Here is a 10,996-nt window from a genome sequence, read left to right on the forward strand (position 1 = left end):
CCACTGGTGCAAACACCACGTCGAAGTCCACCCCCTGGCGCTGGGCGTACCCTTTCACGACGAGCCTGGCCTTGTACTTGACCACGTTCCCTTCGGCGTCCTTCTTCAACTTGAAGACCCATTTGAGCCCAATCGCTCATGACCCGGTGGGCAGTGCCGCCGGCGTCCATGTGTTGTTGTCGGCGATGGCCTTCATCTCCTCCTCCATCACTGCCCTCCACTCGGGGGTGGACAGCGCCTCCTCGACACACACCGGCTCGTCTGCTGTGGCGAGGCACAGTGTCTCGATCTCGTCGTCATCGAACACTGGGTTGGGCCCCTCCGGAGGTGTGGGCACAGGCTTTGCGGCGTTGTACACGCTCACCAGGTACCTGTACTTGGGAACTGCATCTGCGTCCGCTGCCGCGTCCAAGTTGCTGTCGCGTGAGGAGGGAGAGAGCCGTCCTCCTGTTGCCGGGGGCGTGGCGACCGCTGGCGTGGCGACCGCGGGCGATGCCTGCCTGAGAGTGTCAGGGGATTTCGAGTGCGTCCCTGTCTCCCCGGCGTCGATCACCTCCTCGCCTGTCTCGGTGTTGTACGTCACAGTGAAGGACGGCGACAGTGACTCGCCTCCTCCACCATCAGCTGTCCATGGCCATGCCCGCCGTTCCTCGAACACCAGGTCACGGGTGACATGCACTCGCTTTGCCGCCGGGTCATACACCCGATAGGCCTTCGAGCCCTCCTCATACCCGATGAACACGGTGAGTACGGAGCGATCGGAGAGCTTGGTTACTCCGGGTCCCGTCTTCTTCATGTGGGCGATGCAGCCGAATGTGCGAAGGTGTTCGACCGTGGGGCTTCTCTTGTTCCAGGCCTCGTACGGCGTCACGCCGTTGAGGCTTCTCGTCGGTGCTCTGTTGAGGATGTAGACGGCGCATTTGACCGCCTCTCCCCAGAACGTAGCCGACATGCCCATGCCTTTCAGCATGCACCGAGCCATCTCCACCACGGTCTGATTGCGTCGCTCGACGACGCCGTTTTGCTGCAGTGTGTAGGGCGCGGTGGTGTGGTGCACGATGCCGTTCTTCTCACAGTAGGCCTTGAACTCGCCGGAGTTGAACTCGCCACCCCTGTCCGAGCGGAATGCGCGCAGGCGGCAGCTCTGTTTCGCCTCTGCGAGATCCTGGATCTTCTTGAACCGGGAGAACGCCTCGTCTTTGGACCCGAGGACCTCGAGCCACATGTATCTACTATAGTCATCAACTACTAACAAGAAGTACTGATTACCGCCTGCTGTAGCTGGTTTGATCGGGCCGCAGAGGTCGGTGTGCACGAGATCCAGAGCGCGCTCAGATCGGTGCGGGCTCGCCCGCGGGAACGCCAGGCGATGCTGCTTCCCGAGCGTGCATCCGTCGCAGATTTCGTCGACGTGGTCCACCTGCGGCATCCCGCGCACCATGCCCCTCGTGGACATGGCCTTCACCGCCCGGAAGTGGAGACGTCCAAGCCATGCGTGCCACAGCCACGCCGGTTCGTCCAGCTTGGCCACCAGGCAGACCAGCATGGCAAGGTCTAGCCGCAGTATGTACAGACGATTTGCCATGCGCTTGACACGGACAAGGAGTTGCCGCTGTTGATCGTAGACGGAGAGATGTCTGCCCTCAATCACAGACCTGCAGCCCTTCTCATCAAGTTGTCCGAGCGAGATGATGTTGGCCCGCAGCTTGGGGATGTAGTACACGTCCGCGAGGACGCGCTGGTTGCCATTCGCGCAACGGAACATGACGCTCCCCTTGCCACTGATCGTGACGAGGGAGCCGTCCCCGAAGCGCACGAAGCCATGCACGGTGTCATCAAGGTTGGTGAACGCGTCGCGCGCGCCGGTCATGTGACTACTGGCGCCGGTGTACAGGTACCAGGTGCCATGTGCTCCGGTGGTGACCGGAATGACGCGCTCTTCGTTGAGGAAGACTGCCTGAGCGTGCGCTGGTACCTCCTGTACGTTGCTCGCCACGCCCGTGGCCTGGGCCGGGCGTTCGCCCTCCTCGATGGTCGCTGGCAGGAGCGCTGGTGGCTCGACATCCGCGTCGGCGAGGTTCGCCGCCTCACCCTGGTTCTGGCGATCACGTTCCGCTTTGCGACACTCCCTGGCCCAGTGACCAGGAATGTTGCAATAGCGGCACTTTCCCTTGCGCTTCACGCCAGAGGCCTTCTTGCCACCGTCGCCGCACCCACCGCCCCGCTCCCCGCCTTGCGGTCGCGGGCCGGAGTGCCCCTTGCCGTCCCTGTTGCCAGAGAAGGATCCCTGGCCCTGGTGTTGCTGGCGCGCGTTCCACTCCCTCTCCGAGAGGAGTAGCTCGCCTACCCCGCGGTCCACGTCGTTGAGGGCGTAAACCTCTTCAACGGACTGCAGACGACCGCACAGCTCCTCGATCGACAGTGTCTGCCGGTCGACGAAGGATTCGATGGCCATAGCCATCTGTCTGAACTTGCGCGGCACCGCTCGAAGGAATTTCAGCACGGCGCGGTACTCCGACACAAGGTCGTTAAGCAGCTCCAGCTCGTTCACGATTGCTGTCAGACGAAGAGAGAAGTCTTCGATAGACTCACCATCGCGAAAGCGGATCTCTTCGAACTCGCGGCGACGGGTTTGCGCCTTGGCCTCCCGCACACGCTCACTGCCCATGCGCATCGTGCGCAGAGTCTCCCACGCCTCCTTGGCCGAGTCCTTGCCGGCGAGGGCACGGATCATCTCAGGAGGCACCGCGCGGAGCAGTGCGGCCAGAGCGGCGCGATCGTCGCGATCGCTGTCGCCGTACTCCACGGCCTCCCACATGCCCTGTGCCTGCAGTTGCACGCGCATCACCATGGCCCAGTCGATGTAGTTGGTGCGAGTGAGTGTCGGGTATTGGGCAGAACCACCGATCTCCCTCACCGCTCGCTCGCGAACCACCAGCTCGCCATGACGTCCACGTCGTGGCGGAGGCGAGTGCGACACCTTGCGTGGGCGCACTGGCGACCTGGAGCCGAGGCGTTGCGGGCCGTCTCCGGCGCCGCTGTTGTCTCGCTGCCCATTGCCGCCCGCGTCCTGCTGGACGCCGCTGTCGTCGCCTCGCTTCTCATTGCCGGCCAGCGCCTGGTGAACACTGCCACCAGCGCCCTGCCGCGCGCCGCGCCCTCCAGCCATGGATGCTTGATGGCTCTGATGCCAATTGTTGATGTTGTGATGAGTGGATCGGGAGAGACCGAGAGGAACAACGAGAGTTTGCGCTGCTGAACTGCTGCAGCTTTTCGCGTTTGTGTTACTTTTATTCAGCGATAGAACCGTGCATGCAGTGAGACTCGCTCAGCTACTAGATCGTGCCATCCCACGACCTCGAGCGCACTCCTGCCACTCCTACTATGTCGCCGCAGATCGCACACGACGCGTCTTGCGGCTCAGGCTAACTAACCAGTGAAAAAACAGTCTAACTGTTCTTTTTGATGAAACTGAAGAAGGGAAATAAACAGCAGGTAAACGGTGCGGCAGGATTAGGCTAACATCGTATGTAGGCATGGGTCAACAAGTCAATCTTAAGAATACTTACAGTTGAGAACAGCCAAATCCAAACGGCTCCGAGGCAGGTGGAGGAACAACCAGATCGATCTGGTGATTGATGTGTGGATGGGTGTCGTTGCAGCGGACGGCTATGCTGGGGGCTGAAGGGCGGCGAGATCAGATCGATATGGTTGTTGAGGTAGGGATGGGGGCCGTTGCAGCCGGCGGCCGGGCTGGGCGTTGAAGGGTGCCGTGCTTTGCGTTGGAGGGTGGCGATCTGGGCGAGTTGAGGTGGGGAGGGGGGTTGCAGGTGATGGCCGCGATCAGCGCCGAAGGGCGGCAATGGAAGGAGCGTTCTGGGCGGTGAGGCGGTTGACGTACACTGATTTATTTAGAGTTTTTGTTAGATAATTGGAGGGAAAAGTACGCGCCAAATTAGAGCTTTTGCGCCAGGAAATATTTATTTTTTCACCATCGATATGTGGAGGCAAATTTGGATCTATAATTTTTCATCAATGCAATTGTTTTGGAAGAAAGCTACAACCACAAGGTCGACGACTTTCGATTTTATTTATAAAAATATATTTGATTTTATTTTTTATTAAGAGAGAAATTAGATGTAGTTAAATAGTAGCTAGGATTGATCCGGTATTGTAATTCGACCGATCTGAGAGTGGCGTAGAACTGTATTGTTTGTTCATACCATATTACCCAAGAATGCGAAACTATTTACCAAGATAAGAAATATATTTATAAAAAATTATATTGACACATGAGCCCTATGTGTCAAAGGCATTTGTGATCTATGTATCAAGTTGATTTTAGGTTTTTGTAGTCTTCCGTATAAATAATAGAGCATGTAACACTATATATAAGCCATGCTTATGTCGTACTAACACGTAAAACATTTGAGTAACACATATTTATATGTTACCATATCAAAATCTATGTAACACATTCGACCAACACATAATTATATGTTACAATTGTAATATTGATGTAACACATTTTGAGGTCTTATATAGTGTGTGTTACCGCCTGTCGTTGGACACAAAATGATGTGTTACAACAATTTCACTTGTAACATATTTTTCAATGTGTTACATGATTGTGTTACTTAAAGTCTGTTTTCTTGTAGTGGGATTGGTGCAAGCATATCTGAGTTGGAATCAACGCTTTGATGAGGTAATCAAGGCGTTTGGGTTTATACAAGTTTATGGAGAAGCTTGTATTTACAAGAAAGTGAGTAGGAGCTCTATAGCATTTCTAATATTATATGTGGATGACATATGACTGATTGGAAATGATATAAAACTTTTGGGAACCATAAAGAATTATTTTAATAAAAGATTTTCTGTGAACGACCTAGGAGAAACTCCTTACATATTAGGCATCAAGATCAATAGAGATAGATCAAGATGGTTAATAGGACTTTCACAGAGCACACACCTTGATAAAGTTTTGAAGAAGTTCAAAATGAAACAGTCCAAGAAAGGGTTCCTTCCTTTGTTACAGGGTATGAAATTGAGTAAGACTCAATGCCTAGTGACTGCATTAGATAGAGAAAAGATGAGTGTTGTCACCTATGCTTCTGCCATAGGCTCTATCATGTATGCAATGCTGTGCACAAGACCTGATGTCAACCTTGCCATAAGTATGGCAGGAAGGTTTCAAAGTGATCCAGGAATGGAACACTGGACAATGATCAAGAATATTCTGAAGTGCATGAAAAGGACTAAGGAAATGTTTCTCGTGTATGAAGGTGATAAAGAGCTCGTCGTAAAGGGTTACGTCGATGCAAGCTTTGAAACTGATCCAGATGACTCTAAGTCTCAAACCAGTTACGTATTTATTCTCAATGGAGTTGCGGTAAGATGGTGCAGTTCCAAGAAAAGCGTGGTAGGTGATTCTACATGCGAAGCAGAGTACATAGGTGCCTCGGAGGCGGCTAAAGAAGGTGTCTATATGAAGGAGTTCATGACAGATCTAGGAGTTGTGCCCAGTGCACTGGATCCAGTGACTCTGTTCCGTGACAACACTCGTGCCATTGCTCTAGCCAAGGAACCAAGGTTTCACAAGAGGACCAGACACATAAAGCAACATTTCAATTCCATCCGCGATTACATCAAGGAGGAAGACATAAGTATTTGCAAAGTGCACACTGATCTGAATGTTGCAGACCTGTTGACTAAGCCTCTTCCATGAGCAAAACATGATCAACACCAGAACTGTATGGGTGTTAGATTTATTACAATGTAAATCACATAGTGATGTGAGATATATTATTGACTCTAGTGCAAGTGGGAGACTGTTGGAAATATGTCCTAGAGGCAATGATAAAATAGTTATTATTATATTTCCTTGTTCAAGATAATCGTTTATTATCCATGCTATAATTGTATCGATTTGAAACTCAAATACATGTGCGGATACATATACAACACACTGTCCCTAGTAAGCCTCAATTCAACTGGCTCGTTAATCAAAGATGGTCAATGTTTCCTGACAATAGATAAGGGTTGTCACTTGATAACACGATCACATCATTAGGAGAATGATGTGATGGACAAGACACAAACTATGAATGTAGCATGTGATCGTGTCAGATTATTTCTACTGTTTTCTGCATGTCAAGTATATGTTCCTATGACCATGAGATCATGTAACTCACTAACGCCGGGAGAATACTTTGTGTGTATCAAACATTGCAACCTAACTGGGTGACTATAAAGGTACTCTACAGGTATTTCCGAAGGAGTCTGTTGAGTTAGCATGGATCAAGACTGGGTTTTGTCACTCTGTGTGACGAAAAGGTATCTCAGGGCCCACTTGGTAATACAACATCACAACAAGCCTTGCAAGCAATGTGACCAAAGAGTTAGTCATGAGATTTTGTATCACGGAACGAGTAAAGAGACTTGCTAGTAACGAGATTGAACAAGGTATAGAGATACTGACGATCGAATATCGGGCTAGTAACATACTGAAGGACAAAGGGAATAATATACGGGATTAACTGAATCCTTGACATAGAGGTTCAACCGATAAAGATCTTTGTAGAATATGTAGGAGCCAATATGGACATCCAGGTCCCTCTGTTGGTTATTGACCGTAGAGTGCCTCGATCATATCTACAAAGTTCTCGAACCCGCAGGGTCTGCACACTTAAGGTTAGGTGACGTTTCGGTATAGATGATGTATGTTGGTAACCGAATGTTGTTCGAAGTCCCGGATGAGATCTCAGACGTCACGAGGAGTTCCAGAATTGTCCGGAGACGAAGATTGATATATAGGAAAGATGTATTCGGGTTCCGAAAAGTTTTCGGACATTACTGCTGAAGAACCGGGAGTGACAAATGGGGTCCGGGGGTTCACCGAGCGGGGCCACCCACCCGGAGGAGAACCACATAGGCCTAGAGGTGGCGCACCAGCCCCTGTTGGGTTGGGCGGCCAGCCTCATGGGCCTATCCGGCCGAATAGAGGAGAGATGGGGCAATCCTACTAGGAGGAGGACTCCTCCTCCACCAAACAAAATTGGAGAAGGACTTCTCCCCCGTGTGCTCCGCCGGCCAACCTTAGGTGTTTTTCCCTAGGGCGCCACCCCTCCCTCCCACCTATATCTAGTGGAGAGGAGAGAGGCTAGCCGCACCCCAAGCCCCGACGCAGCCCATCTCCCTCCAGTACTTCGTGACACCCCGTAGACTAGTTCGGCAGTGCATGGTGTAGCCCTGCCGGATTAGCTCCTCCAACATCACCGCCACACCGTCGTGCTATCGAAGAATTCATCTACTTCTTCGGCCCTCTTGCTGGACGAAGAAGGCGAAGATCATCATCGAGCTGCACGTGTGCTGAACGCGGAGGTATCGTCCGTTCGGCGCTAGATCATGATTGGATCGCGGGACGGCTTGCGACTTGGATCGCGAAGACGTTCGGATACATCTACCGTGTTTCTTAACGTTTCCCGCTTAGCGATCTACAAGGGTATGTGGATCCGATCTCTCCTCTCGTAGATGGTTATCATCATGGATAGATCTTATGTGTGTGTATTTTTTTTTCCCAGCACGACGTTCCCCAACACCATGTAGCGTTAACGGTACCTACCAGCAGATATCTATCCATCAATTAATCGTCAAGATACGTGTATATCAAGTGTCTGGCCCACCACCATTATGCATCTTGTTTGGGAATCAAATAAGTACTAGGAATACTTTTTTTTATGCATGCATGCAACATCTCCTCTCTCACTCCATCCCGAACAAATCCATGCACTTTTATTTTATCTTAGACAATTCAAAACAGTCACATCTTTTGAAATATAAATTCGTTTGTGGAATAATTTATATATTTGAATTTTTAGCGCCAAGATATTTAGAACCAGACCAATGTTGGATACATTTCAAACACATTAAAATTAATATTTCCTATGTGAAACAACCCATTTTCAGACAAGAAATGTGAAACAATTTTTTCCCACTAGAAATGGGTGAAATTAAACTATTTCGCAAGAAACCTATTTACCAAAAATATAAAACTGAAATTTCAACATGCGAAACTAAATATTTGGAAATGTGCAAGAGTTTATTTCAAAAGAGTTAAATATGTTATTTATGAAATATTTTTTGAAATGGTTGAAATATGTTATATAATATTTTTTGAAATGAGTGAGGAGTGAAATATGTTAGATGAATTGAGTGAAAGCTGTTTGAAAATGTGCGAAATCTGTTTTAAAATGAGAGAAATATGTTATACAAAACATTTTTGGAAATGAGTGAAATATGTTATCATAAAATATGTGAAATCATCAGTTATAAAATATTTTTTGAACTGGCTGAAATAAGTGAAATATATTAGATGAAATGAGTGAAATCTATTTGAAAATATGTGAAGTATGTTTTAAAAAGAGGGAAATATGTTTTTTAAAATTATTAAAATATGTTATCATAAAATATGTGAAATGTGTGACATCAATAATTTTATTTCGTTATGTAGGTGCAATTTTTCATCTTACCCCATCGTATAAATGAGCCTTTAGGGTTGTTTGTTTGCGTAGTACGACTGTATGGGGGTTATCCGAGTCGGAGTATACGTGGGAGAGGAGCAAGCTCCTAGCTGCGTGATCCCTTTTCTCCTCGAAAAAGGACGCGGGCGAGGAAAATTTTGTCACGGCCGGCCGTTGGGACTGGGAGGGAGTTCGATAAGGACTGCAGTCCAAGCTGACCGATTAACCACCCTTAACCATATCCACATCGGATATAACTTGGGTAAGGCCAAGACGAACCCCCCTAGTATATAAGTCCAGTCACACGTACTCCCAAAACAAATCACAGCCAACCTTTTCTGAAGTCGTTTCTTCCACTGAGCGAGTTGTGTTCCCGGCGATCGATCTAGCTGAGCAACATGGTTTCCGCCGAAGTGGCTCGCAACATCGTCGGCATCATCGGCAATGTCATCTCGTTCGGCCTCTTCCTGTCCCCTGCGTAAGCCCTCTCCTCCTCCTCTCCTCTCGGCTAATCTGTATAAATGGATCCAAGGTGTAGCTAGGGCATGAATCTGACGCTCGTTTTCTGCTGCTTGTACTTACGCAGGCCGACCTTCTGGCGGATCATCAAGGCAAAGGACGTGGAGGAGTTCAAGCCGGACCCCTACCTGGCGACGCTGCTCAACTGCATGCTCTGGTGCTTCTACGGCCTCCCCATCGTCCACCCCAACAGCATCCTCGTCCTCACCATCAACGGCATCGGCCTCATCATCGAGAGTATCTACCTCGTACTCTTCTTCATCTACGCCGCCAGAAACACAAGGGTACGTTACGTACATCTCTCCTAACTCCTCCTGATCCCGAATACTGTCTCTTCTCGGCGTTAGTTTATGTACGTACAGGAGACCTGCCCCTAACCCAAGACATGTGCCTTTGCGTGCAGTTGAAGATGCTCGGCGTGCTCGCCATCGAGGTGGCGTTCGTCGCCGCTGTGGTGGCCGGTGTGCTCCTCGGCGCCCACACCCATGAGAAGCGCTCCATGATTGTCGGCATCCTCTGTGTCATCTTCGGCTCGGTCATGTACGCCTCGCCGCTCACGATCATGGTACGTACACCACACCAACTTATGGATATGTCCTCTACCCACCATTTCCTAACCGCTGTAACTTGTTATATTGTTCAGGTAGCTAATTAATCTGCCGTTGTGGGTGTATGGTGTGATAATGATGCATTGTAAAACCTGCGCTACTTTTTTTTTTTCAAAGTACTGGATGCTTTTGTTTTGACCTAAATAGTCCTTTCGTTGCTTAATAGTTTGTTTGTTGTCGCTTTTTATTATGCTTTTGATTTATTATGCTCTTTCTAAGTAACGAGTGTACTAAGAATAACTGAAAAAAATAAGATGAATGTAGTAATATTGTACTGCTTGCTTGCAGGGTAAAGTGATCAGTACCAAGAGTGTGGAGTACATGCCGTTCTTCCTGTCCCTAGTCAACTTCCTCAACGGCAGCTGCTGGTTGACCTATGCGCTCATCAAGTTCGATCTATACATCACGGTATGTACATACACATACGCATTGAAAAACAGTTGCAAACCAGCTAGACATACAATCGAGAACTCCTCCGCATCGATCTAACAGATATGCCCTCCTTTAATTCTGTACAGATCCCCAATGGCCTCGGTGCAGTGTTCGGCGTCATCCAGCTGATCCTCTACTTTTCGTTCTACAAGTCGACCCCCAAGAAGGGCAAGAATGTCGAGCTGCCCACCATCGTCACTAAAAACGCAGTTACTAGTGGCAAAGTGTCTGTCACCATCGAGAAATAAGCTTGGCTTGGTATTTTGTCCTAAAGACTTTGAGTAGTTAATATCGGATGATACTTCAACAAGTTGATGTCAGTACTACTTTGTTACTAGAGTGTGATGAACCAAGTGTATGTAAGTACTTATGCAGCAGAGCTATCCTGTATATATTATGAGACCATGTTTAACAGTCACGTACTCTTTGAATCCTTGTTTCGATCAAGCTCCTCTCTTTTTTTCCGTGAAGAAAAACCAACATCTCGTTGGAGATGCAAACTGAACTTGGTCTTGGCGTAAAGAAAACACGGACAAGTTCGGTTGGATTGCTCTTTTCCCGTGACTGCCCCGTTGCTATATTGAGAGGCAATGAGCAGCTCTGCAGTATATTATTTCTTCAAGATATCATTACGTATGCATTGTATGCAACATACGTATATTCACGGGCATCCACTGTCATTATATAGATGTACAAAGATATCATTACGTCCAATACTAAATCCTAAATCCTAATGAGAGGGTCGACGGACATTGGAGTAAAGTATTTTTATTAAAGGAGGATATACCCCCGGCCTCTGTATATTTTATTAATTATTATTAACAACGATCATATAAGGTAATACATCAGTTAGTCTCAAGTTACCATCTAAACAACACCTGTTGCTAGTACTATCTCCTTAATGAAGGTGTGCCGAAT

The 10,996-nt window shown here is 48.6% G+C and overlaps 1 protein-coding gene across 2 annotated transcripts; it reads left to right on the plus strand.

Annotated features, from left to right (window-relative positions):
- The first annotated feature begins 8,917 nt into the window (after positions 1-8,917).
- On the plus strand, positions 8,918-10,326 carry LOC123429167 (bidirectional sugar transporter SWEET6a-like). Of its 2 annotated transcripts, none has more exons than XM_045113227.1 (5): positions 8,918-8,997; positions 9,106-9,331; positions 9,448-9,603; positions 9,935-10,054; positions 10,165-10,326. In XM_045113227.1, exons 1-5 carry the CDS (start codon positions 8,918-8,920, stop codon positions 10,324-10,326), a joined length of 744 nt encoding a protein of 247 aa, XP_044969162.1. The 2 variants fall into 2 exon arrangements, with proteins under 2 accessions (XP_044969162.1, XP_044969163.1); XM_045113228.1 differs by having other exon boundaries at positions 9,106-9,322; positions 9,442-9,603.
- Positions 10,327-10,996: the final 670 nt, after the last annotated feature.

This window comes from Hordeum vulgare, chromosome 2H (genome assembly GCF_904849725.1).
Source record: "Hordeum vulgare subsp. vulgare chromosome 2H, MorexV3_pseudomolecules_assembly, whole genome shotgun sequence".
Lineage (NCBI taxonomy): Eukaryota > Viridiplantae > Streptophyta > Magnoliopsida > Poales > Poaceae > Hordeum > Hordeum vulgare.

What these genes read in the sequence shown, in the direction of transcription:
- LOC123429167 (XM_045113227.1), top strand. Translation starts at nt 8,918, where the DNA reads ATGGTTTCCGCCGAAGTGGCTCGCAACATCGTCGGCATCATCGGCAAT. An exon ending in GAAACACAAGGGTACGTTAC is followed by an intron (nt 9,332 to 9,447) that starts GTACATCTCTCC and finishes GTGCAGTTGAAG; the next exon opens with ATGCTCGGCGTGCTCGCCAT. An exon ending in CCTCGCCGCTCACGATCATG is followed by an intron (nt 9,604 to 9,934) that starts GTACGTACACCA and finishes GCTTGCTTGCAG; the next exon opens with GGTAAAGTGATCAGTACCAA.